Below are 23,547 nucleotides of genomic sequence, written 5' to 3'. Positions count from 1 at the left end.
CGGTGACCCGAAAGCGAACAAGAAATCTAGGCTTGAATGATCACCCCGTCGGTGGTTCCCATTGTACCCAAAAGCCACGGCCCAAGGCACCTACTACAACAGTTCACTAACCCGCGGGTGGAACCCGAACCGGCCGGTCTTAGCCCCCACCTCGATCTGCCTTGCCTTTTTTTAGTGCTTCAGTTCATACGTAGTCCAATTGGCAGGCGAGTGGCTGTACCGTCATCAGCGGACAACACTACGCACGTTGCTATTATTAACCGAAAAAAGAAAAAGAAAATCTAAAATCCAGAAGAAAAGAACCTGCTATATGTACGCATTTGCAAAGCTCGAAGGGCAAGCATCAAGAAGAATGCCCCATAAGCCATAGAGTTGTTCTATCGTATCGTAAATTTCAAACCAGCCCCCACTCTACTCCTGTTTGACCTTCCGCGACCAATGCTTCGGCACGCGGATCAACCAATAGAGGAAAACGGCCGCCAACACGTTAAAGCCTACGTACACAAAAAGCAGCCCGATGTTGCGCCAGTGGTCTGAGAAGTAAATGTTGATGCTGGCCAGGAACTGGTCTGTTGTCGAAATAGAGCACAACTGGCAGTCCGCAGTCGCGTTGGGATTGTGCAAGTTCCCATGTGTTTGCTTCAAGTACGAACCCAAGTAGCTCATGCACGTTTCACCCTTCGGGGGCGATATATGCAACAGTTCGATGGCAGAGCACGCGACGTCAGCGCCGGACACACCGGTGGAAAGCACGGCCGATACCAGATACGTAAAGGGCGAGACGCGATACATGAAGATCCAGAAACCAGGTAGCTCTTGGGGGCTCGCCAGAACACTGGGAACAGATTAGCGCCGACATGACTCGAAAAGACGTAACCAGACTTACCCGTTGAAGATCAGACAGAGAGAGAACAACAGTTGTGCGATGTTGCTGCCAGTCTCTGCCTGCTCGATGCCCGCAATAATCATCGAACTGAAGGTCGAGGTTAATAGCATGAAGATCAGAATGAGCAAAAACATGGTCCCGCTGCGTGAAGTCACGGAATGGGTTGGGTATGCATTCCGGTAGAGGCCAATCGGATAGTACCACGAAAAGAAGATTGGCACCGACATCGCAACATTCCAGGGCAGCTCGACAAAGATACTCGCCAGCATGAACGCCTTCCACGAGTAGGCCTTGGATGGACGCTCCCGCACCTCGTACAGGGACCGCTGCGTGACAAAGCTAGGCATCATTTGTTGCACCAGGTTGGGGAAGATGATGAGCAGCATGAAGATGGCAAACATCTGGTTCTGGAGACCTTGAAGACTGTTGGGCATGCGCCAGAAGGTAAACCCGATAAACAGAGGCTAAAAAGAAGCGTCAGCTCTCATTCAAACATACAATGCATCTGGAGACTCACTGGAACGATGCACATGGCCGCTTTGGCGTACATATAGCTCGGGCTGCGCCAGTACTGCTGGAACATGCGGTGGATGCAGACGACGAATTGATACCACAGCGGTGTCGCAAATTCTCCATAGCCAGCTGTCGGCGGCGGCACAGGTATCTGGAGTAGTTCTTCCTTCATCTCAGCCAACTCACGTCGAACCTGCGTCCGCTCCGGGCTGTTGTTCCATTCGTCCGCCCAGTCTCGGTCCGCATGGGATCCCGGGGCAGCACCGATGATTTCCAGCATCCACTCTGCCGGATTGGCGTTCTCTGGGCATTTGACAGACCCCTTGTTCTCGAAGTACCGGATCAGAGTCTCCATGTGCGGACCCAACTCGCCAAAGTAGACTGTGCGACCTCCCCTGGCCAGGAACAGGAGTCGATCGAATTGTTGCATCAACATAGCACTCGGCTGATGGATGGTACACTGTTGTCTGTTAGTCTGTTATGCATATAAATCTCGAAGGAATATAATTACCAAAACAGCTTGTCCATGGTCAGCCAGCTTGCGCATGAGACTGCAGATAGACCAGGCGGTTTGACTGTCCAGACCAGACGTAGGTTCATCGAAGAAGAGAAGCAGGTCCGGCTTAGCAGCGATTTCCACACCAATAGTCAAACGCTTGCGTTGCTCCACGTTCAATCCCTCGCCAAGGACACCAACTACCGCCTCAGCATACTCTTCCATCCCAAGCATCTTGATCACTTCTTCGACATAGTCGAGCTTTTCCTGGCGGGGCAGTTTGTGCGGTTGCCGAAGCAGAGCGCTAAACACGAGCGCTTCACGCACAGTACTAGTTTCAAGATGCAGGTCCTGTTGCTGGACGTAGCCTGTTTTGCGCTGGAACGAGCCATCGCGAGGTCGACCATCGACCAGCATCTCGCCGGTGATGACTCCCATGGTCACACGATTTGCCAGTACGTCTAGCAAGGATGTCTTGCCCGCACCGGTCACACCCATCAACGCAGTCAGAGTTCCAGGTTTCACCCACCCGTCAACATTATCCAGGATCCGACGCGGATTGCCCTTGATCTTGATGTCGTAACAGACATCCTGCCAGTGGAAAATGGCTGTTTGCCGGGCAATGGATGCGACTTGCTGGTCATGGCTTTCAACAGCAGGGGCGTCCTTTTCTGCGGACGAGGAGTCCTCCGCGTCATCCTTGCGAACGTTCTTAGCAAAAGCTGGAATCTTGCCTCGCGGAAAGACCAAAACTTCTCCTTTGGATGGTTTGGCTCGGACAAGCTCGCTGCAGATAATGTAGGCTGCCAGGAAGAAGACGAAAAAAGCACATATGATACCGTAGTTGCGCCACAGATGCGACTTGTAGTATTGGAACGAAGTGTTGATGTAGGCGTCGCCATCAATAAAATTCTGGCCGGCCACCGCGCCCTTTTGAGAGCAAATCTTGGAACTGAGAGGCGCATTTGGGTAGTAAGGGACAAAATCCGCCGGGGAGCACGGGAAATGGCGATCACTGAATTCGTTGATCATGAGAGCTTCAAAAGCGTACGCAATTGGATTCAAGTAATTCAGCCATCGGAACCACGGGTGCATGTCTCGGACCGGGATAGTGAAACCTGTGTAAATGACCAAAATCATCATGAAGATCGAGGCTGGAACCAGCGCCTGCTCTTTGGAGCGCGAGATGGCTCCTATCCAGCGGAAGATGTGAGACATGGTGAGAGTGGTCGTGAATGAGAACAGGAAGAAGATGAAGAAATGGCCCGGGGTACGTCGGAGATCAGGCAGGAAATAGATAATGAGATTGAAGACGACAGCTGTCATGAACTTGTCCGGTAGACCGACAAGCAAAGAGCTGAACGCCTCAGCCGAGGGATGGTACAAGGCATACTTGTCATGCTTTTCCACGATTGGTCGTTGGTCCCAGAGTGTCAAAATTTCCAGAGAGCTAGCAAAAGCATTCAGTAAAATGGCGAAGAAGAGCAAGGCACCCCGTTGAAAGAAGCTGCCAGTCGTCTGGTCGAGGTTGTAGAACACACTGGCGACGATCAGGCCCATGATGATGTTGCCAATCACGGAGGCAAGCGTCATGCTCATGTCTCCCTTCATCCGTAGGAATCCACGCCAGAGACACAGGCGAACTTGCATCACGTATGACAGCGTGAATGGTGAGTTCGCCCGGGTACCCTTGGCCTTTTCAGCTGCGCGAGAACGACGGAACTCATCTAACTTGTCACCTCCCACTGGGTGTTGGGACCGACTGGCCTTGATGTCATCCAGCAATTGTTTCCGCTCCGCACTCTCCTTCCATTTCGTGGCAAATTCATCGGGAGTGCGAGGCACTACCCTCTCAAATCCAGGGCGGACCCAGCGCTCCGAAGGACTAGTCAGAGAGGTGAGGAAGTCGGCCGTGGTCTGTCTTTCAGGGCAGTCGAAGCCCATTTCAATAAAGAAACGACGGGCGTCGCCTGCCTTGCCGAAGTATATTTGCCGGCCCTCGTAGAGGACTACCGCTTTATCAAACTTGTCGTAGATGGCCTGACTCGCCTGGTAGATAGCAACAATGGCAGTGCAGCCGCTATAGTCCGTCGACAGCCGGATATTTTTGACAAATTCCAGCGCAGTTGAGCTGTCCAGTCCACGCGTACTGTTATCCCAGCATTGCAGCGGGCATCCGCACAGAGTAGTCTCTGCGATACTGATGCGCTTGCGTTCGCCTCCGGATACACCTCGGATATACTCGTTACCTACCCGGGTGTTCATGGTATGAGAGAGACCCAGCATGGCCATGACCACATCTCTCATGTGGATGGCATACTGCTTTCGGCTTACCCCCGGCATACGATTGGTCGGCGCGCGTGCCTGGGCTGCAAAGAGCAGGGTATCTCCAGCAGTCAGTTGAGGGAAATGCGTCTCGGTTTCAGCTTGGTAGATCACTTCGCCTCGGAATCGGCTGTGCATCTCCTCCCACGAGATTCCCTCATACTGTACATCGGAGCCTTCATCTAGCCACAGACCGTGTGTCTCACCCGCGAGCGTCTTCAGGAAGGTTGAGCAGCCACTACAGAGACCCATGTCAGTTTCTTTTGTCACTTCGAGGAGGAACTGGGCAGCAAACATACCTGCCCGGGCGGCCGAGCACCACCAGCATCTCTCCTGCGTTGACCATGCCTTCAAAGTCACGCAGAATATCAATGCGCATTTTCTTCCCGAACCCCAGTGCACTCTTAAACCAGCCGGCAGCCTTCAACCACATATTGCCCACATCCATCTGATAGTCTGCTGCCGTCCCATAGCCGAACACGTTGAGATTGTGGAACGAGACGCCTGCCGTGCGACGCGGGTAACGGTCGGGGTCGCGAGAGGTGATGTGCAGCAAGTTGCGCACCCATTTCCGGGACTTGAACTGGTCGGAATTGGGATCCAGCTCTGGATCCTTGGCCGAATCGAGGAACGTGTTGATGTCTTCTTTGATGGACCCATTGGTGCTGTACTGATGCGACAGCTGGGAGATGGTTTTTGCCAGTGTCGTGATCTTAGCATGCTGGTCTTCCTCCGAATCGCCTACGGTGTCGGTACTTTCTTCTTTCTCGGGGGTGATGCGGTCGCTCTGCCGGTATTCTTCTAGCTGCTGGTTCACGACACCCGCTGCTGCAGAGACACCCCCAAATGGTGCGGGGGGCTGAGGAGCGGCCATGATCGAACGCAAGCTATGGCATAGGGGGGACAAGAGAGCAGGGAGTGGGCCATTATTATGGTTTATCAGGATTCGGGAGATAACTCTCTTCGCAGGACGGAAGGCGGGAACTCAGGGATCCGAGAAGTATGCATCTCATTATGATCGCTTAGCTGAAACCAACCCCGGATCCTTACTTGGGGTGGTCGAGCTGACTACATCCATCCGCGCGGGACAGGATTCTACTGCAGAATGTCTCTCGGCTCCACCGTCTACCTCCTTGCCACCAACATGATTCATCCTCTCTGCCTTAAAAGAGCCGTTCTACCAGAGGTTCATTATCTTCATCATCCTGGTCACAACCCTGGATTCAACGCTTCGCCAAAACTGTCTGGTACAGCTGGGGTTATGATTGGTTCCGTATTCGCCTATTCGCCTTCGGCTGGGGCCCCACCGTTGAGCACTGTCCCGATCGGGGTAGCTTCAGGGATCAGAGCGGTGGAACGGAGCCTCAGTTCCGTCCTGTGTTGCATGGATCACCTCCCATCCCTTCGGATCGGATAGACTAGAGATTATGTAGGAACCACGTTGGCCACGTGTAATCAACGCTCATCACCTGATCATCTTATTCTCACTTCTGCACTGCCTGCACCAACTAACAACGACACGATCTGCCCTACTGCATCTTCACGCCTCCAGATCAACCTCCAGATGGGATGGTAGATCAAATCGCTCCGTGAAAGACCACCTGCGCCCACAAACTATCCGAATGAACATTGGCAGTGGACACAGACGACAAGGGAGGCAACACCTCCTGCTGGATCTGCGCCGCCCGTGTAGTTACAAGCACTCGGCCGCTGGCAGAGATGGCCTCGGCGGCTACGGCCTGGTACGAATGACCTGTTACGTCGAATGAGGTCTCGAATCCATCGCGAGACGCTTGTCCCAGGTATGCGCGGGACCCGTAGCGGTCGGTGATGGCAAAGAAGTTCCACGCGACGGTCTCAGTGTCGCCGTTCCAGGACACATAGATGGCCGTACCCGCAGAGGTCTTCTCAGCCACAATGGCCGGCTCCTCGGTGGGCAGCCCAGTCCAGTTGTAGCGGAACGCACGGTAGTTCTCAGCGCCCTCGAACAGGAAGCCGGAATCCATGTACGCGTGGAAAATGGCGGTGCCATTCGCCGTGAATTCCGTCATGGCGCCCTCGGAGCCCCAATTTACCAGAACGTTGCCATTGGGCAGGAGCTGTGTGCTGCCCTGGGACTTGGACAGAAGACCGTCAGGAGGCTGGAAGGCCTGGACAATCTCCGCCGTCCACTTGGCCGTGTTGACCGAGATGATCTTGCCCTGGGAGAAGGGGTGCGTGTGGACCTCGTGGCCCCGGTTGTTTTCCGTTCCGTGTGCAGCATTGTCGTAGAGGGAGATAGTCTCTTCATCCTCACCTTGTGAGACGAACCGCGCATGGTGCTGGAAGCAGAATGCGACATTGGAGCCCAGTTTGAAATCGGAGTTGCGGCCGCCGAGGCGCCAGATGATCTCGCCGGTGGTACCGTTGATCTTGTGGACGGCACAAGCATCCCGAGCCGAGATCAAGTAGTCACCGTTTGCATCCTTGTCAACGGAGTTGATGTGGAAGTAGTCCCACGCGTCCGACGAGTTGTAACCTGCACCAGCCTGGCCAGGGTTGAGGGGAAGGACGGCCTCTGCATGAGATTAGTACATGTGATAGACACATGAAAGAAACTAGCTCACCATCGGGACTGACGTGCTCGAGACTGGACCATTCAAAGAGGAGCTCACCAGTCTCGATATCCAGTTCTGGCGGTCGTTAGTCTTACTCCGCGAAGTCAGGTCAAGGCCGACATACCCTGGAAGATGGCATCAACAATCCATTGCTGCTCGGCAGAACCACCCCAGCGACTCAGGTCGCGGGGAACGGGCTGGTAGACCTGGATCAGAGCGGTTTCCTCATTGATAATGTGGAATTCATGCTTGTCCATGAGCTTGTGGTTGCCCGCGCGCAGCTCCCGGATGGTTTCGTAGTTCTGGTTCAGAAGCGTCGCGTGGCCGTGACCGTGGCCATAGCTCGGGTTGTGGTCACCCTCGAAGCTGAAGAGTATGTCATGGCCTCTCCATCGTGCCTTTTGGAAATTGGCGGCCCAGACGGAAAAGTAGGTGTATCCCGACCAGACAAGCTCGCCGTCATCGCGGAAGATGCACGGACCCTGCTGACGCGGGCCATGCGAGCCGGGGGTGTTCAGCTCGCCCGGGAAAGGCGCTACGAAGAGGTAGCCTTTCTCCACATCGGCCGTGGCCGGGATGGTGATGTTCAGCCGAGGCGGCGCCAGGTCCGTCCGAGTTTTGAATTGCCAGTCTGCAGCAGCCAGCGGCGTGACCGCGGCTAGGCAGGCGATGGTCTCAAGAACCTTCATGGTGGTAATAATGTGAGGCACTAGCCCAGCGATCAGTTTCTATGATGTTATCCATTGTGCAGCGAAGGGTACATTAACCTGGGATGGGTATTCTGCACTGGAAGTGAATTTTCTTTGGTAAAGTTTTTGTTGGTTTAGAGCGGTTGGAAAAAATACATTCTTCGTCCACCTTTTTATACGACCGCGGGATCAAGGATCTGCGCTAAAAGATGAAATACAATTCGCTTGCCCCGGCATGTTTTTTTGAGTTTCTGTGTGCCGAAGATGCGACGTTGATGTAAGATGTCGTGCTCGGTAAGGATAACCCCCCCGCGTTGCCTAATAGAGTGCCCGCAGCTGCAGTCACTTCCTGACGAGGTCTTGGTTTCCCACCCAAAGAGAGAGCTGAGACATATTTGACACTCGGTTAGAGAAAAGTGGCACGTAACAAAGTTTTCGTTTTTCTTTTCGGCCGACTCTGGACTCGGGCATTCTCCTAACATCAACCAATTCGCCATGGCTGCCCCTCACCCGAGTGAAAGACCAGATGCTCAACACGAAGCAGAGTCAGGGTCAGCGATGCCTGTTTCAAGCGAACAAGAGCCTCTGTTGCGATCAAATGAAGCCCGGTCGACTTGGAAGTCGCCGCCGGGGTTTACATGGATTCAAATCGGTGGGTGGTTGACTATTTCAACAGGAATAAATATCCAAATAACTAATGATAAATGGTTACAGCGATTATGTCCAATGTATTCCTCTCCGGCTTTGACAGCACGATCACTGCTTCAACCTACGCCGTGATTAGTTCGGATTTCAACGCCGCAAACACTGCCTCTTGGTTGACCACTTCCTATTTGGTCACGAGCACGGCATTCCAGCCGCTGTATGGAAGATTCTCGGACTTATTGGGTCGTCGTACATGCTTCTTTACTGCGACTATTTGCTTTATGGTCGGCTGTCTGGGCTGCGGCGTGGCCCGTGATATCGTGTTCTTGGATATTATGCGAGCCTTGACTGGCATTGGAGGCGGAGGCTTGATGACAATGGGTATGCTTTATAAATAGCATGATTTTTCCGATCTTCGTTCTGACTTCTACCCCAGCTACCATTATCAACTCCGACCTCATCCCTTTCCGTCACCGTGGCATGTACCAAGCGATCCAGAATGTCTCCAACGGATTCGGCGCTATCTGCGGTGCATCTTTTGGTGGCTCGATCGTCGACTCCATTGGATGGCGTTGGTGCTTTTTGCTGCAATGCCCGGTGTCTCTGAGTGCGCTGGTCTTGGGCCATTTTGTTTTAAAGTTCCCGGGCGATGATATTGAATCTACCTCTGAACGGGCTCCACAAGGCATCTGGCGTCAGATCGATCTCTCGGGTGCCTGCTTGTTAGTCCTGGCACTTTCTAGCCAGTTATTCGGACTGAGCCTGGGTGGCAACGAGCTTGCTTGGACAAACTTCTGGGTGATCTTGTCCTTGGTTGTCAGCGTGGTGCTCCTGGCCATCTTTTTTGTGGTTGAGGCTAGAACCTCCGCTGTTCCTGTAATGCCGCTGAAGATGCTTCGGGGGGTTCTCCCCGTAGCAACGCAGATTTCCAATGTCTGTGTGGGCATGGCTGCGTACGCTGTAGGTTATACCTCTCTGTCTGTCTCGAAATCCAAACTAACTGGTCTTCATAGTACCTCTTCACACTTCCGCTGTTGTTTCAGGTGATTCTCCTAGACAGCCCCAGCAAAGCAGGTGGTCGCCTGGCTACTCCATGCTTGGCCACTCCATTGGGAGGGCTTATCTCCGGCATTGTCATGTCTCGCTGGGGGAAGCTTTCTTATCTCGTGCGAACGGGCGCCGGTCTGATGTTCATTGGAAACCTGCTGGTGATGCTGCTGCGATTCCACGACGCAGAATGGAAATATTTTGCCTATGTGATTCCCGCCAATCTCGGCCAGGGTATCGTGTACCCAGGAATTCTATTTACCTTCCTGGCTGCATTCGACCACTCTGGTAAGCTCGTTCCTGTTTTCTACCTTGAACCAGCCTACCGAGGGAATACCAAACATTTCACTTTTTAGACCACGCCGTCTCCGCCTCTACAGTTTACCTCATCCGCTCCCTTGGGACAGTCTGGGGTGTCGCTGTCACCTCTGCCATCGTCCAGAACACATTGAGCTCAGGCCTCCCGGAGGCCCTGAGTGGAATACCAGATAAATGGAACGTACATACCCTTTTGGACCACGGCTTGGTGGCCCTATAAGGAAGTCTTGCTGATCAATTCCTTCTTATGATAGGTAATCGACGAGATTCGTCACTCCGTCTCTGCAATTTACGATCTACCCCCGGACGTACAGACGGCCGCTCGACTGGTGTACTACCGCGCAATCCGGTTGTCGTTCGCGGCATCTACGTCTTTCGGGTTCGTTGCAACAGTGGCAGCCTTCTTCACCCGCGGGAAGGGACTGGAACGCGCTTCCGACGATTAAACTAGTTCTTCTCTATGCGGCTCTGAGGTGAGTGGAGTCTGTATAGCAGCAGAGAAGCTACGGTAAATGAATTGATGCCCCTTTCAAAGGGGCTATGGATGGAGGTTGAAGACGACTAACAGGCTTACTGAGATAACGGCGGAGTGGGTGGTCAGCTGGACCGGATGAAGCTCAAAATGGCAGGTGGTGCGGTGTTGAAAGAATAGATAGAATAGCTGTGGATCTAGTTACTAGTCTAACATTTGGTTGTTTGCTTTGAATTGATTCTGCATTGGGGTGTGTTTGAGCTTATAGATCAAAGAAGTAAGCCTCGGATGTCGGCGACTCGAGTATACTATTTACTATGCCACCAAAGGCAAGCCATTGATTGCATCATAGGATATGCGTCAATTGGAATAGCTACTTTGGCAAAAGACCGGAATCTACTAAGCGTTGGTTCTCAGCACCGCAACACTCAGATTTGGCAACTTGAAGTTGAATATTCCATTCTTCCCGGCCGTGACCTTCACGGTCTGGCTATCCACCTTGTTTGGAGCACCGACGGCGTTCATGGCATAAGCGCTTGGAGCTGTCAGCACGGTCAGATCAGCTGTTGCACCTCGGTCAACGCCCTCAAATTTCAACGACACTGGCACATTGGCGGTGCTGTTATAAACTGCTGCCTTGAAGATGCGCGAATTGGTCTGGCTGTCAAGTCCGGCGGCGTAGTAGAGCGGGCCGAAAGCGTCAGGGGAAGTTGCGGGGAGGGTATTCGTCATGTGGTTGTGGTTGAACAGCTACATTTATTCATAGTTAGCCGTGAAGGTTAACATCTCAGAACAGTGATACTGACACTGTAGACATGCCAACTTGTGGAGCGGGCCGTCTGATCTGGGTTCGCGTTGAAGGCCAGCATGGTTGGCGACCATTCATAGTTATCCAAGTTCATCATCCAGGGTGCCTGCTTCGGTTAGTTCAAATTCGTATTTGGACAAGAGTACTCACATAGGTTGTTCCGATAATTTTGTCGGCATTTCTCTCTGCACCCAGGAGGAAGACTGCTTCCCCAACGGAGGCGATCCACCAAGGATACGTAGAGAAGTGGTAATCACTCCAGTTGACGCCATATCCGTTGTTGAACTCGGTCGCTGCAATTTCGCCTATTATTACAAGTGTCAGCCAATTAACCCTGCCTTATTGGATAGTCCCTTACCGAGCAGGATTGGATGCTGATCGGTGTAGTTATCCCACATGTTGAACTTGGTGATGAAGTTGTCCGGGATATCGTACAGATGGTAATCACCACCTGCATTGCCAGGAAGTGTCATGTCGATGGTCGATGCGATCACTTGAATGTCTGGGTATCTCTTGGAGAGGGCATCGTAGAAGGCCTGGAACCGGTATCCCGTGTATGAATCCATACCTCCACTCAGGTTATCCTCGTTGCCGACCTCAACATACCGAATCGTCCACGGCTCCGGATGGCCGTATTTGGCTCGTAGAGCACCGTAATGGGTGTCCACAGGCCCGGTGAGAAACTCCAGCTCATTCAGCGCGTCCTGTACGTAGAAGTCGAGGTCGGCTTCCGAGACACTATCCCCATTTAGGGCATGGCCGCTCCAAATAGCGAGAACTAGTACATCAGCATCAGAGAGATCAGTAAGTGGTATGTTAAGAATGTATTCTTACTGGGCTCCATCCCAAGATCATCACACCATTCCATGTACTCAACCAAACCCATGCCGCTAGTCTCTTCATATCCCCATGTTGTGGCGCGGCCGGGGCGGTCTGTGAGGGGTCCGATAGTCTCGTTCCATTTCCATCGACCAGGAATCGTCTCGCCTTCGAGGTTGTTGCCACCAGGGAACCGAAGGAATTTCTAACTTTATTAGTACTCCTCTGCGAAGTAAACATGTCCGAAGACTTACAGGACCAAGATCATACATGGCTTGCATCAGATCGCGGCGGAGCCCATTGGGACGGTTATTCCAAGTCGGTGGGAACAGACTAATGAGATTGAAGTCAAGATAGCCATCAGATGTTTTCTGGTCTTATTAGCTAGGAGCTCCGCGAGAGTCCACAGTTGAACTTACCGAGGCATCGAACGTCAGCGAAAAGGTGTTGTTGGTGTTTGAAGCCGTTGTCTCGGGCATAAGAACAAATTCATGCTGGACCCATCCGTCTCCGGCACACTTCGAAGTAATGGTGGTATTTGCTAGAATCTTTCCACTTGTAATTGATTGGAGCTTTGCGGTGAACTTGCCGTTGTAAGAGCCCTTGACATAGAAAGACCCGCTATACTTCTGAGGCCGCACATCAATGCCAAAGAATCCCAGGTTGGTAAAGCCGGACTGGCCAATTCCTGACACTCTGACTGAGGTAGGGAGAGCCGAGGAGAGCGGATCACTTAGGTTTTTTAAAGCCAACGACGAACCTCTGATCGGCACCCATGCATCCAGCGATGAAGGGTACGTTTTACTTCCTTGGAAGGCTCTGTTGCGAATCAATTCCGCATAGAGACCTCCTTCACCGCAGTGGTTGATTTCCTAAAGCTTGTGTCAGATCTTTAAATTCTATTCGACGACTGCGGGCTAAACACACCTCTTCCATCACGCCATATTGTAGGTTGGTCGTGGCATTGCCACCAGATTTTGCAACTGAGATCTGGTAGGCCGCGCTGCATGACGCCAGCAGCGATAGGAGAAGATGCTTAGCCAGTACCATTGTTTATTATGGCCAGGAGATGCAATTTGTAGATCCTATCCTGGATTGACAAACAAATGCAAAATGCGAATGAGAGAACTAGCTGCCGGTATATATATACACGGCAAGAAGTATCCCGATAGGAGCTCCATTTGCGGCAGAGTAATGAATTCACTATTGAGATTATTGCCCCTGGCAATCTCGAGCTTCGTGAGGGGCAAGAGTGAAATGGGACGATCATTTCCCTCCGAATGGCAATTGTCAGTGGGTAGATGGAGCCAAGTCGATATGAAGCTTTTCTGTTTCGGGTAAAATCCCTTGAGGAGTGCATGGACTGGAAAGCAAACCCTTGATCCGCGTAGGGAATGGAGAAATATCGGCACAATAACCCCTGCCAATATGATCGTCACTCTAGGGGTGATGTGACTCGTTTCGCCGAATTGAAAAGACGAGACGTTGTCGCTGCATTTTGCACGTCGGCTATTGATCGTTCTTGGTATTGTGACAATTTCCGGGCGCTCTTTCAGAGGTTTAAGCGCAGAGGTCAACAAGTAATTCGGGTTTTGTTACGATTGATGGAGAAATCGCCGGCCGGGGCTTCTCCGTGTCTCCGCGCCTGCGGATGGAGGATCCCCACATTCCGGGACCTCTTGACGCGGTGTTAGACAATGACTACGGAGGAGTTCAAAGATGATGTGAGAAACATTTCGGCAAAATTTCTCGGTTGATAATGATTCAACCGGTGCCTATATCCAAGTCCCACATCTATATTATCTCCTCGTCTCGCTGGGCCTCGGGTGTCAGGGATTGTTTTTAGCGTTTCATCTCGCTGAGTACATTTCAGAAACTAACTAGGGAAGTGAAAATGGACACATGATTCTTATAATGAACCGAATTCGGGTAAACTCAGTAGTATAGAAGCTCACGGTAATGAAATGAAACGAATGACGATACAGAAAATATGCAAACGAAAGAAAAAAAATATATATGAATGAACAGACTCAAATATGTCAGGAAAAGATCTTTTCCTTCTCCTTCTGGTCCCCGATAAGAGTCGCATCACTGGGAAATACTCCATCCATTGGAAACTTTGCCACAGAATTGTTTATTTCCCTCATGATTGAGTCGTCCCTCACCCTTCTCGGAGCTCTGTAAAGGCCGCCGCACACCTTGACTCGAGGGTATAACTTTCTTCGCTGCCGCATCATCAGGTCTCTCTGGAAGAACGTATATCTATCCCTAAAGTGAATAAAGACATTTCTGGCAGGGAAATTTCAGCGCTTTTTTCTTTCAAGTTCGAGCATCTTTTCAGACATGGTTAGCCTTACCTTGGTTTCGTCCAATCGTCAAGCCACGCATAGTATGAGGACATTGTGTGAGAATGATCTGCACCATATATTTGCTCACTCAATTGTGTGCATTCAGTCATCAGTGCAATAGCCTCCGCATCACGATGTTGAAACTTCAACGTGTGGGCTAGTAAGCCCATAATGTTCAGAGTATGTGGATGTTCCACTCCCATAGTGTTTGAACTTCGCGTGAAGGCTTCCCGTTGTAATTCTTCTGCCTCTTTCAAACGCCACTGATATTTGTAAATCGAGGCAAGTGCACTCATACAGACAATTGTATGAGTATCATCAGACCCCATGATTCTTCTCGAGGCCTTCAACGAATGAGAGGCCATCTCTGCTGCCTCATGGAGTCGGCCCTGGTTGACATAGATCAGGCTCATCAGAGTCATAGTCATCAATGTATCGCAGTGAATGGGGCCCACAGTCCTCAGCCAGTACTTGATAGCCTGAATACAGAGCTCCTCAGCCTTGAGATTGTTTCCTGCCTCATAACACGAAGCAGCCAACCTGTACATAGCTCTGATTGTGTTCGGGTGATCAGACCCGTGAACTGCCTTGGAAACATCGTAGAGCTCCTCGTGCAGCTTTAACGCCTTGGAATAGTGTCGTTGAAATTCGTATATCACCGCCAAGAGACCCAAAGACGACAAGGTGTGGACATCCTCATCCCCAAGCAATTGCTTTGAAATTTCAGCGGATCGGTGGGCATGCCTCTCAGCCTCATTGAGTCTTCCATCAAGTGTAAGACAGCTAGCAACCTTCCAGAGAAGCCCCGCTTTCTCCATGGTGTCCTCATCATTTGAAGTGAGTTTGAGAATTTGAAGGGCGTGAGGCACGACTGCTCGCCATCCAGTTCGATCAGAAGTGGCAAAAGGTGGATAATGTTGCCAAAGCTGATACATAACGGAATTGGCACATTTCTGTAATGTACCAACGGACCTCATCCAGTTCCGCATTGCAAGGTGGACCAGGCGGTGCATTTCCAGACTGCCATCCTTATGCCCTCCACGAATAAATGAATATGAGTTGAGGACCCCAATGGCTTTCTCTTGTTGAAGCTGCGGTGCGAGTTGAAAGATTGAAATTGGTATATCTTGATGATTGATACAGGCCATAAAAGACAGAATCTCAGCTGCCAGCGGACTTTTCATCTGGATTTGGGCAAAGGACGTAAGCCATGTAGTCGCAACTGGGTTTCTGATGGTCTTGTATCGACCTTCATCTTCGAAATCTTCACTAAGAAGGTCAATGGCATCTTGTTCTTGACCATCCAGGAGGGAAATATAGCGAGACATGTCCATTTTGTTTTCGTTGATGAAAGAAGCAGCTTGGACTATGGCCAGCGGAAGATAGGTCAAGTGCTTTAGAAGCTGCTGTGTAGTCTCCTTATCGCTGAGGAGATCTTTGTCGACCAGCGAGTTGTACAGTACACGAGAAGCTCTTTTTTCATCCATCTCTGGCACCTCAATGACATTCGCACAGGACAGCTGTTGAGCCACCTTACCACTTCGTGTTGTAAATACAATCGAGCCTTCGTCACTCCGGGGAAGGAAATCTTTGAGAACGCCTGAAGTGGAATGCGATGTGCCCCCGGTCCACATATCTAGGTCGTCTGCGTTATCATAAATCAGAAGCCACCGGCCAGATTCTGGTTGGCTGAGACGCTGTTGTACCAAGGCCTTGATGTCTTCTTTCTTGTCTCCACAGAAGGGAATACTGAGTTTTTTTGCGATCTTTTGGTATGCATGCTCAAGAGACTCCCGATCTACTGCGGGAATCCAGAAGATAGAGCAATCTGGGAACATTTCTCTTGTCTGATAAGCCAGTTCCAGGGCGACCTGGGTCTTTCCCACGCCGCCAAGCCCATAGATCGCCAGGTTCTGAGACCGGGCTTTGGAGAACAGCTTTTGCTTTATTTTGCTCATGAACTCCCGATCCACAAACCGAGAGTTTCGCTCAAATGGTACGAGCCATTGTGGATGGGATTGGTGCCAGGAATTGTTGTTTGCCGATGTTGCGTTTTTGAGAATCCGCTGGCGAAGGGTCCAAGCGGAGTGTTCCTTAAAGAAATCAGTGAGTGACGCAAAATAATGCTTTCTGCATGGAATCCAGAGACATACACGTATGGTAGTATCGAATTCAAGATCCGTTTTTTCTGCGAATTGTTAGCTACAACCCCAGACATGCAAGCAATGATCATTGATTCGCACCCTCTTTGCTCACCAGATTCAAAATGCAATCTCGAATACGAGACTTTTGGGTGGGATGGTGTAGATAATCGTGAGTCGCCGAGTGGATCAAACTTTGTCGGTGACATTCGGTCATACGCACATCCTGCAAGCCGTGGTCGACATTGAATCGAAAGTAGCGGTTCTCTCTAAATTCATTGCTCCAACGGGCCATGAATCGCCTCTCGGTACTTTCCGGTTTTGTGGCCATTCTGACCAAAGTTTTCGAAAGAAAATTGAGAATGTTATCATCCATGGATGCTCGTCCAGAGTTGCCTGTACCAACAGAAACAATGCACTTGACTAGAGGCTTCAGGTGGCGAGTCGCAGGACACCAGATATCGGCAGCTTCTTCCTCTACCTCTTCGATTGGATTGTTTGCACCAAATGCGCCATCGACAAATTGCCGGTCTCCAATAGTTACTGGTTCAAAGAACCGTGTGGCAGCAGAAGTGGCCAAAGCGGCCTCACAAATTGTTGCTGCTATTGCATCCTCATTTTGGACATCATAGCTGCGAAGGCGAACAACTTGAAGGGTCTCTTTCGCAGTTGTGCAGACAAATGTTCTGCAGCGACGTCGTGCTCCGTTATCCATAGGATCTTCGGGTAGTGCGCCAGAGCGGACTATGACATCTTCGATTGTAGCCTTGAGTTTACTGCTGTCGAATTGAGCCTTGATATTGCCGGACCAATCGAAGGGGAGATTGTTCGCCTTCTCGCTAAAGACAGACTTCATCAATTGGCTGTATTCCCGGATACAGTCGTCCACACTCATTTCTAATCGGCCCAACATGATTGCGATGAGGCTGCATATATTATAAAGCGAAACCATTAGCCCCGAATAGCGGCAGCGCCAAGTGGACTTACCCTCCGGTGCTAGTTCCACCGATCAAATCAAAAATATCGCAAGGCTTTAGAATGTTTTCGTCATGTCGCTCAGAACTGAGCTGCGACATGATATCCTTGAGAATGTAGAGAGTCGATAACCCTCTGACACCACCTCCATCTAGGGAAAGGAGGCATAACCCATTTTCATTGAGCGGATTGGGTCCATGATAGTCCATTGCAACCTCATCTGTACAAGTGTCGAGATATGTGCTCGTATATACGCCTCAATTATGAAGGCAAGAAAAATTTATATAAGAACAAAGAACTCTCCTTTCCAAGACATGAGATTTGTGCAACATTAAGTACTCTTTTTGGGGCTCTGAAGCCGTAGTGGCGACCTGGCGATCTATGCAGGTTGGGCGCTTATGCGCGATGTTACGCTAAAAAGGATCATTTGAAACGCTCTAAGTCTCGAGCCACTCACCGCCATAATATATCGTCAATGCGCTATAAATAAAAGCTTGAGAAGGAGCAGGCGCGTAGAGCAGTAGGGTACTTGGGGATGTACATGACATGAGAGCAGTATAAAAGCTACGCTACTTCGCTAACCTCTAGACGTGGTTGGTAGGGCTAACCCACGATCGAGACTTGCACGATTATATTATGTTAAGCGTACCTTCGGATAGTAATTTACTCGTGATATTAATTAGGTATGAACTAGATCTCTTTTTGTTTCTTTGGGTCCTGCGGAATTCAAAATGGACTTCGGGCTGCTAAGTCAAGAACGGACTTCTCTCAGTTACGAAGTAGAGATGGAAAAGAAGAGATAAGATTGGAGGCTAATAATCGTAAAAACATGACGTGGTGCCTCCTTATGTTGTCAAAGAAGTGAGTAGAATCGATTCAAAGCGGAGTATGCAAGGAATTAATCACACTGCACGAAACAATAAAATCCAAGAAAGAAAGCTAGACACGAAAGAAATGAGATTACGGCGATTCAAAGAGTGCGGTAGAATGCCCGAGAACCCTGCCGAGCTAATCTGGAAATTCGAACGCCATGAACAAGAAAATCATCGTAGGTCGTGAAGTTTAGCACATCTCGCAGCACTCGACGCAGTCGGCACAGCACTCGCATCCCTCCTCGCAGACGAAGCAGCAGCACAGGGCAGCCAGGCTGAAGAACAATTTTCATGTTAACAGGGGTTCGGTTTTCACAACGAAGACTAACTTACCAAGCGCCGAGACATCCCTTGCCACCGTCCGACTTCTGCTGGGGAGGTGGGGGCCGCTGATAGTCCATTTGCTACAAGCATATCAGCACATGCGGACGAAAAATTCGGACTTGTATAGGAATCTTACCTGCTGCTGGTAGGGCTGGGGAGGCCCCCCGTAACCGTAACCCTGCTGGGGAGGAGGGTATCCACCGTAACCCTGGTGGGGACCGTAGCTGTACCAAAGCGACGAGTCAGAGCGAATTCGGCTAAATACGTTGTAACAAGAAACAAAAAAGAAGGCCGCCGCTGTCGCGACCCCGACATGTCCAGCGGCAACATAGATGTGGGGGCCGCGACAAATGAACAGCGTCTTCAAACGCGCGCGAGGAGTAGATCGGTAAATAACATGCGGAGGAACTTACGCATTCGGCGGGTACTGGGGGTGCTGGGGGTATTGGGGTTGCTGCTGGTAGTAATTTTGAGCAGACATGGCGGCGACGCTAACAAGCCTGGCGGCAAGCGAAACAGATCAGCGACCGGATCACACCGGGGCGAACGACGACCATGGCAAGCGACGCGGCGCAGTCAACCGGCGCAGTCAACCGGCGCAGTCACGACAGCCACGGCGGTTCAGGGCGACATACCTGGACGAGGATTGGTGGGATGGAGGTGATGGGGCGGCTTGAGACAAGCGACCGGGAAAAGCGAGCGAAGCGGAAGGAGACTAACGACGAGTCTAGCGCGAAAGACGATCTCAAGAGGTGAGATCGAGTGTGGTGGTGGTTGGTGGGGATGGCTGTTGTTTGTTGTTGAGGAGAGAAGAAGGGAAGAAGAGGAGAAAGGAAAGGAAGAAAGGAGAGGAAGGCAGGAAAAGGCTGGGCCGATCGGTTTTCTTCACGAGAGCCGAACTGGTACAGAGCGGGTACTTGTGGGCCAGTGGTGCAGGGGGAGGCAGATTATGTACCTGTCCAGTACCCTTCCTCTTTTTTCTTTTGGTGACAATCCGTGGCGCACTGCCTGCGTGGGCAAAAATAACTCACTGGGTATCTGGTTTCCTTGGTTCGGCCTGATGGGTTCCCCAGGCTTACGACCAGGCGGACCGCAGCGCCACACCAGGTGGCCAGCCCTATGGCCGGGATCCGTTCTGATTGGGCTCCAGCCAGCCACCGTATCATCGCTGAGCCACACCCGTTCACCGCCTGTATCGCTGCTGCCTAAGTCCCCGTCTCGGGTACCTGGTCCCTGGACCAAATTCGGGCGAGACAACAAGTACCTCTACACGATCCATAGTTAACTCGGCGGCAACCACATTCTTGAATATACTTCATTTATCATTGAATGGCATTACTAGTTTCGTCACTTACGTTCCAAGGTTCCTAGGTCAGAATGTCCAAGACACTGCAAAAAAATATCAACAAGAAAGAAAGAAAGAAAAAAAAAACCAAGGCATGAATTACAACAGCCGCAAAAAGATCCGCAAGAACACCAAGAATTCTGTCGTGAAAGATCTGTCGTGAAAGAGGTTTAGACATCAATTCGTTACATGACGTACGACTCGAGCTCCGACGGCAGCGCCTGCGCGTCGAGGTAGAATGGCGCGTCCAGCGCGGGATCGAGGTCGAACGGAGCAAAGGTGTCGTACCCGTGCATCAACGCCGCCTCCATGCCGAGATCGGCGTTGCCGTAGCCCATGTCGGGCAGGGCGACGGGCGGTGCGTCGAGGCCCGGCTCGCCGGCCTCCAGATCACGGAGGAGGTTCTCATCGGCCACCTCCTCGGTCTGGCGCATCCAGTGGCGCAGCACCTCCATCGGGGGATGGTTGCCACCACCCTTGCCACCGCGCTTCTCGCTGTCCTTGCCACGGCCGCCACGGCCACGCTGGCAAGGGTTGAAGTGGGTGCGACGCAGATGCGCGGCCGCGTTGTAGTTGGCCCCGTAGCGTTTGCCATTGCGGCATGCTTTGCAGTTGGCCAGGAAGGTCTTGTCTGGCGAGATGTCCACGCACACCCACACTTTGCGGACGGAGGCGTGCACGCGCTCGATGTGCCGGCGCAGCTCGTGGTCGCCGTGGAACCCGTCCGGCTGGTCGTTACACAGCCGGCAGTAGGTTTTGGGCCGCTGTGGCCGTTGAACGGTCACTTTGGGAATCGCGGCCACTTCCTTGGCGGTGCCGTCTGCGGAGGAGATGCGGACCATCTTGTGTGCATCGGTAGAGGTGGACGGTGATGAGATGCTGGCGTCTGACTCCCGCTTGGGGGCGATGGGGCGAGCGCCATGGGCAATCTGTTCTTGAGCCCGTCGGGAGGCGCGAGAGGCCGGCGACGAGGTGAATGAATGGTTGCTGTCGGTCGAGCTTGACGGCCGCATGTCCACCGCCGTGGCGGGGGAATGCAGCAGCAGCGGGAAAGAGGTGGTTGGCGGCGCGGAGGTCGAGAAGGAAGTGGGGTGAGAAAAAGCAAATGGTACAGTGAAATCTATGTCAGGATACACGGAAGAAGGGAGGGGATCATGATACGGTGTATCGGAGGAGGTGGCCATGGACACCAACTCCGGGGGGATGGAATACATGGCTTCGAGGTCGACGCCCGATCCCGCCGAGTCGAAACTGAACGAGTTGAACCCGCCGCAGAGCGTGTCGGACGTCACGCTGCGTCGCATTTCCACGGCGGTGGCCGGAGGCTGGTCAGCCTGGAGAGATGATGGCCGGTGCTGCGGAAAGGATGCCGATCCAGACGGTCCAGGATGATGTGGTGTGAGCCCGAGAGTCAACGCCGAGCGTGGAGGCTGGCTGAGGGTGTCATCCAAATAGTGCTTTGCATACTCGGACGGCGAGTACTCGTCGACATGGTCAAGGCGCCGCGGGGTCGCTGACGCCCTGAGAGAGAGCCGTTTGCCCATGACCGAACTGGCCGGGGGACGCCGGTGAGAGACCGGGATCTGCTGGCTCTGCGAGCGGACCATGGGCGCGTGCCGGTAGGACCCCGGTGCTTGGTCGATGGAGGGCGCCTGCGTGGCATCGGCGGTGACTGGAAGATCCGGGGTCTGCCAATTGTCAATCCAGGCTTGGCGCGAGGAGGAGGAGAGAGGCGGAGGGACGGAGAGGAGAGGAGGCGGGAGCAAGAGACCAAGGTCACACGTACGGTGGCTCGTCGTTTCGCGTGCGGAAGACCAGAACCAGAAGAAGGAAGCGTCCGCGGGGTGGCCGCATCCTGTCGAGTTCGTTTCCCCGATTTGCCGCCTGTCGTGCCCTCGTCGTCGTTGTTGGCAGGGAGGAACTGGCTCAGTCGTTGACTCCAGAGCTGATTTCGTTCGGATTCCGAGAGGTGGGAGTGCTGAACCAAAAACGCCTCGCGATACCCAGAGATGGCCCTCGTGAACAGTTCATCGTCGGCCAGGTTGACAGCCATGCTCGTGGCCCGGGGAGGAAATGGAACTGTTTATCAGTATTTACAGTAGCACAAACGTGGGTGAGTTCTGTAGATGTCGGTCAGCCAAACCATGAGCGTGAGCAGCCGGGGGAGTAGTAGTGACATACGCAAGTCTTGTTATCGCATCAAGACCTGACCGCGGCGAATAGGTCTCCAGAGGGTGGAATCAGGGAATTGATAACTGAAGCCAATATATCATCAACAGAGAGGGAGAGCGCAATGACGGCAGTCGATCGGAAGGAACGTCGTAGATAAAGGCACGCACGATCAGACGCCCAACGGGACTTTTGTTTAGGGGGGGAGGATGTGGATACGAGAAGCAGAAACGCAGATTTAGTAGATTTAGTAGGGTCAACTATACCTTCAGTGCGCATCCTGATTGACCACAAACATGGAGAGAGCGGGTGATCTGGGTCTAGGCCCCGGGCACTCGTGAGAGGACTCAAGCTGGCCGTGCAAGTACGTTGGTAGTATCGGCTACAAAAATAATCATAGTTAATACCCAGACTCAGTACTACTTCCTCCTTGGACCGCCTACAACCTGGGGATTGCTTAATCTGGCGGTGACGGGCACAACAAAGTGAGGCAGCGAACCGGATCGCCCCGAAGCGACCCGAGACCGTCGAGTGCCCGAAGCGGGCTGGCGGACTACTGCGCCCGGGGGCCAGCTGGAGGGCTGCCACGTCGCTGTGGAGAATCAGACGGGGCCCTGCAGATGACTGGGCTCCATTGTTTAGTAGTAGACTAACTTACGAATCCTGCTTACATGCCCGACTTCAAACACCTTGGGGCCCGGCTCGCCACGTGATGAGCTCCATGTTTTTGGCGGTGCGCGATTGCCGCTTCTTTCCAGGCTGTGTTGTTTTGTTTTAGTTGTGATGGATCAGTTGGTTGGTTCGTGCCTAGCTGGATCGACATCGGGGCAAAGTGGACCGCGTGCCGTCAGAGCAGAGGGAGAGATTTCCGACGAGTACCAGTACACCGGGATATAACACATCCTCTATTGCAGGACAACCCCCAGGGGTTCGCGGGACCCGAGAAGCGGTGCCCAACTATCTGATTCCGTATATCTTTCGACCTGCATTGCGGCGCATCACAAGATCCTGCCACCAGCTAGCTTCTCAACTGGAGCAGTAGACGGTGTTTGGTGACTCTCGTGATGCGCAGGAGAGCCAGTGGCTTGGTTGTCGCCTCGTCGTCGTCCAAGGTCCACAGCCCACAACATAGGGTGCTCCCCGGGATCGCATCAACGCTCGAGTGGCTCTGAAAGAGCCTGCGTGCGCTTCCCCGAGGCTGGTTCTGGCTGTCCGCTCCCTTCCACAGACGGCAACGGTCTTGAGGCTGTTAAATCAACTGCTGATGCGATGCGGCGCAGATAAGCTTGTGATACACTTGGGTTCGCAGGAGCATTGTGCACAGTCCATTAGCAGAGAAAGCTGATCCGCAATCTGGTTGTTGAGCCACTTTTCACCCCACCATACTGAGGAGCAGAACCCGCCACATTGATGCTCTCGATCTGTAGGCGTGCATAACATCAATCAGCCTCGAGAATTGCATGGGAGTTATTAACTTGTCAGGATGTATAGTTCCAGCCGGCAGCATTAACAACGTTGAGACAGAACCAGTTCGAGCAGTCTCATCCACTCGAGCTGCCCATGTAGCGAGTGGAACCAGGTTCGACGGCTCGGGCTGACGTCAAATTGCCACAACAAGCTCCCTCTGCCAGGACTGAGGGCAGCTAGAGACATGGAACACACGAGGAAATTGTGGAGAGGCTGCATCATATAAAAAAAAGAATCAGCGTCTTTTGCATTTCCATTCCCATTTCATCACCATAGGACCGTCCACGTGAC

General features: G+C 52.3%; 7 protein-coding genes across 7 annotated transcripts; 1 reads left to right on the top strand and 6 right to left on the bottom strand.

Annotated features, from left to right (window-relative positions):
- Nucleotides 1-411: 411 nt before the first annotated feature.
- PFLUO_LOCUS1359 (Multidrug resistance protein) lies at nt 412-5,094 on the bottom strand (the record flags this gene model as incomplete). Its single annotated transcript, XM_073778393.1, has 5 exons — nt 412-835; nt 887-1,350; nt 1,404-1,859; nt 1,911-4,458; nt 4,520-5,094. 5 exons carry the CDS (start codon nt 5,092-5,094, stop codon nt 412-414), a joined length of 4,467 nt encoding a protein of 1,488 aa, XP_073635452.1.
- Nucleotides 5,095-5,797: 703 nt separating this feature from the next.
- PFLUO_LOCUS1358 (uncharacterized protein) lies at nt 5,798-7,506 on the bottom strand (the record flags this gene model as incomplete). The annotated part of the gene is made up of 3 exons (XM_073778392.1): nt 5,798-6,777; nt 6,827-6,892; nt 6,942-7,506. 3 exons carry the CDS (start codon nt 7,504-7,506, stop codon nt 5,798-5,800), a joined length of 1,611 nt encoding a protein of 536 aa, XP_073635451.1.
- A 495-nt stretch (nt 7,507-8,001) lies between these two features.
- PFLUO_LOCUS1357 (uncharacterized protein) lies at nt 8,002-9,962 on the top strand (the record flags this gene model as incomplete). Its single annotated transcript, XM_073778391.1, has 6 exons — nt 8,002-8,158; nt 8,221-8,532; nt 8,588-9,111; nt 9,165-9,486; nt 9,555-9,697; nt 9,771-9,962. 6 exons carry the CDS (start codon nt 8,002-8,004, stop codon nt 9,960-9,962), a joined length of 1,650 nt encoding a protein of 549 aa, XP_073635450.1.
- A 425-nt stretch (nt 9,963-10,387) lies between these two features.
- Nucleotides 10,388-12,665, bottom strand: PFLUO_LOCUS1356 (uncharacterized protein; the record flags this gene model as incomplete). The annotated part of the gene is made up of 8 exons (XM_073778390.1): nt 10,388-10,738; nt 10,795-10,902; nt 10,947-11,101; nt 11,155-11,574; nt 11,631-11,820; nt 11,870-11,986; nt 12,035-12,487; nt 12,543-12,665. 8 exons carry the CDS (start codon nt 12,663-12,665, stop codon nt 10,388-10,390), a joined length of 1,917 nt encoding a protein of 638 aa, XP_073635449.1.
- Nucleotides 12,666-13,968: 1,303 nt separating this feature from the next.
- PFLUO_LOCUS1355 (uncharacterized protein) lies at nt 13,969-17,180 on the bottom strand (the record flags this gene model as incomplete). Its single annotated transcript, XM_073778388.1, has 4 exons — nt 13,969-16,056; nt 16,117-16,151; nt 16,207-17,030; nt 17,092-17,180. The coding sequence occupies 4 exons, from the start codon at nt 17,178-17,180 to the stop codon at nt 13,969-13,971; spliced, it is 3,036 nt and encodes a 1,011-aa protein (XP_073635448.1).
- A 961-nt stretch (nt 17,181-18,141) lies between these two features.
- Nucleotides 18,142-18,756, bottom strand: PFLUO_LOCUS1354 (uncharacterized protein; the record flags this gene model as incomplete). The annotated part of the gene is made up of 4 exons (XM_073778387.1): nt 18,142-18,226; nt 18,285-18,355; nt 18,412-18,499; nt 18,689-18,756. 4 exons carry the CDS (start codon nt 18,754-18,756, stop codon nt 18,142-18,144), a joined length of 312 nt encoding a protein of 103 aa, XP_073635447.1.
- A 1,049-nt stretch (nt 18,757-19,805) lies between these two features.
- Nucleotides 19,806-21,673, bottom strand: PFLUO_LOCUS1353 (uncharacterized protein; the record flags this gene model as incomplete). Its single annotated transcript, XM_073778386.1, has 2 exons — nt 19,806-21,308; nt 21,407-21,673. The coding sequence occupies 2 exons, from the start codon at nt 21,671-21,673 to the stop codon at nt 19,806-19,808; spliced, it is 1,770 nt and encodes a 589-aa protein (XP_073635446.1).
- Between the last annotated feature and the right edge of the window lie 1,874 nt (nt 21,674-23,547).

Source organism: Penicillium psychrofluorescens, assembly GCF_964197705.1.
Source record: "Penicillium psychrofluorescens genome assembly, chromosome: 1".
Classification (NCBI taxonomy): domain Eukaryota; kingdom Fungi; phylum Ascomycota; class Eurotiomycetes; order Eurotiales; family Aspergillaceae; genus Penicillium; species Penicillium psychrofluorescens.
Note: the sequence above shows the minus strand (reverse complement) of the source record. Positions and strands in the feature narration are given on the sequence as shown.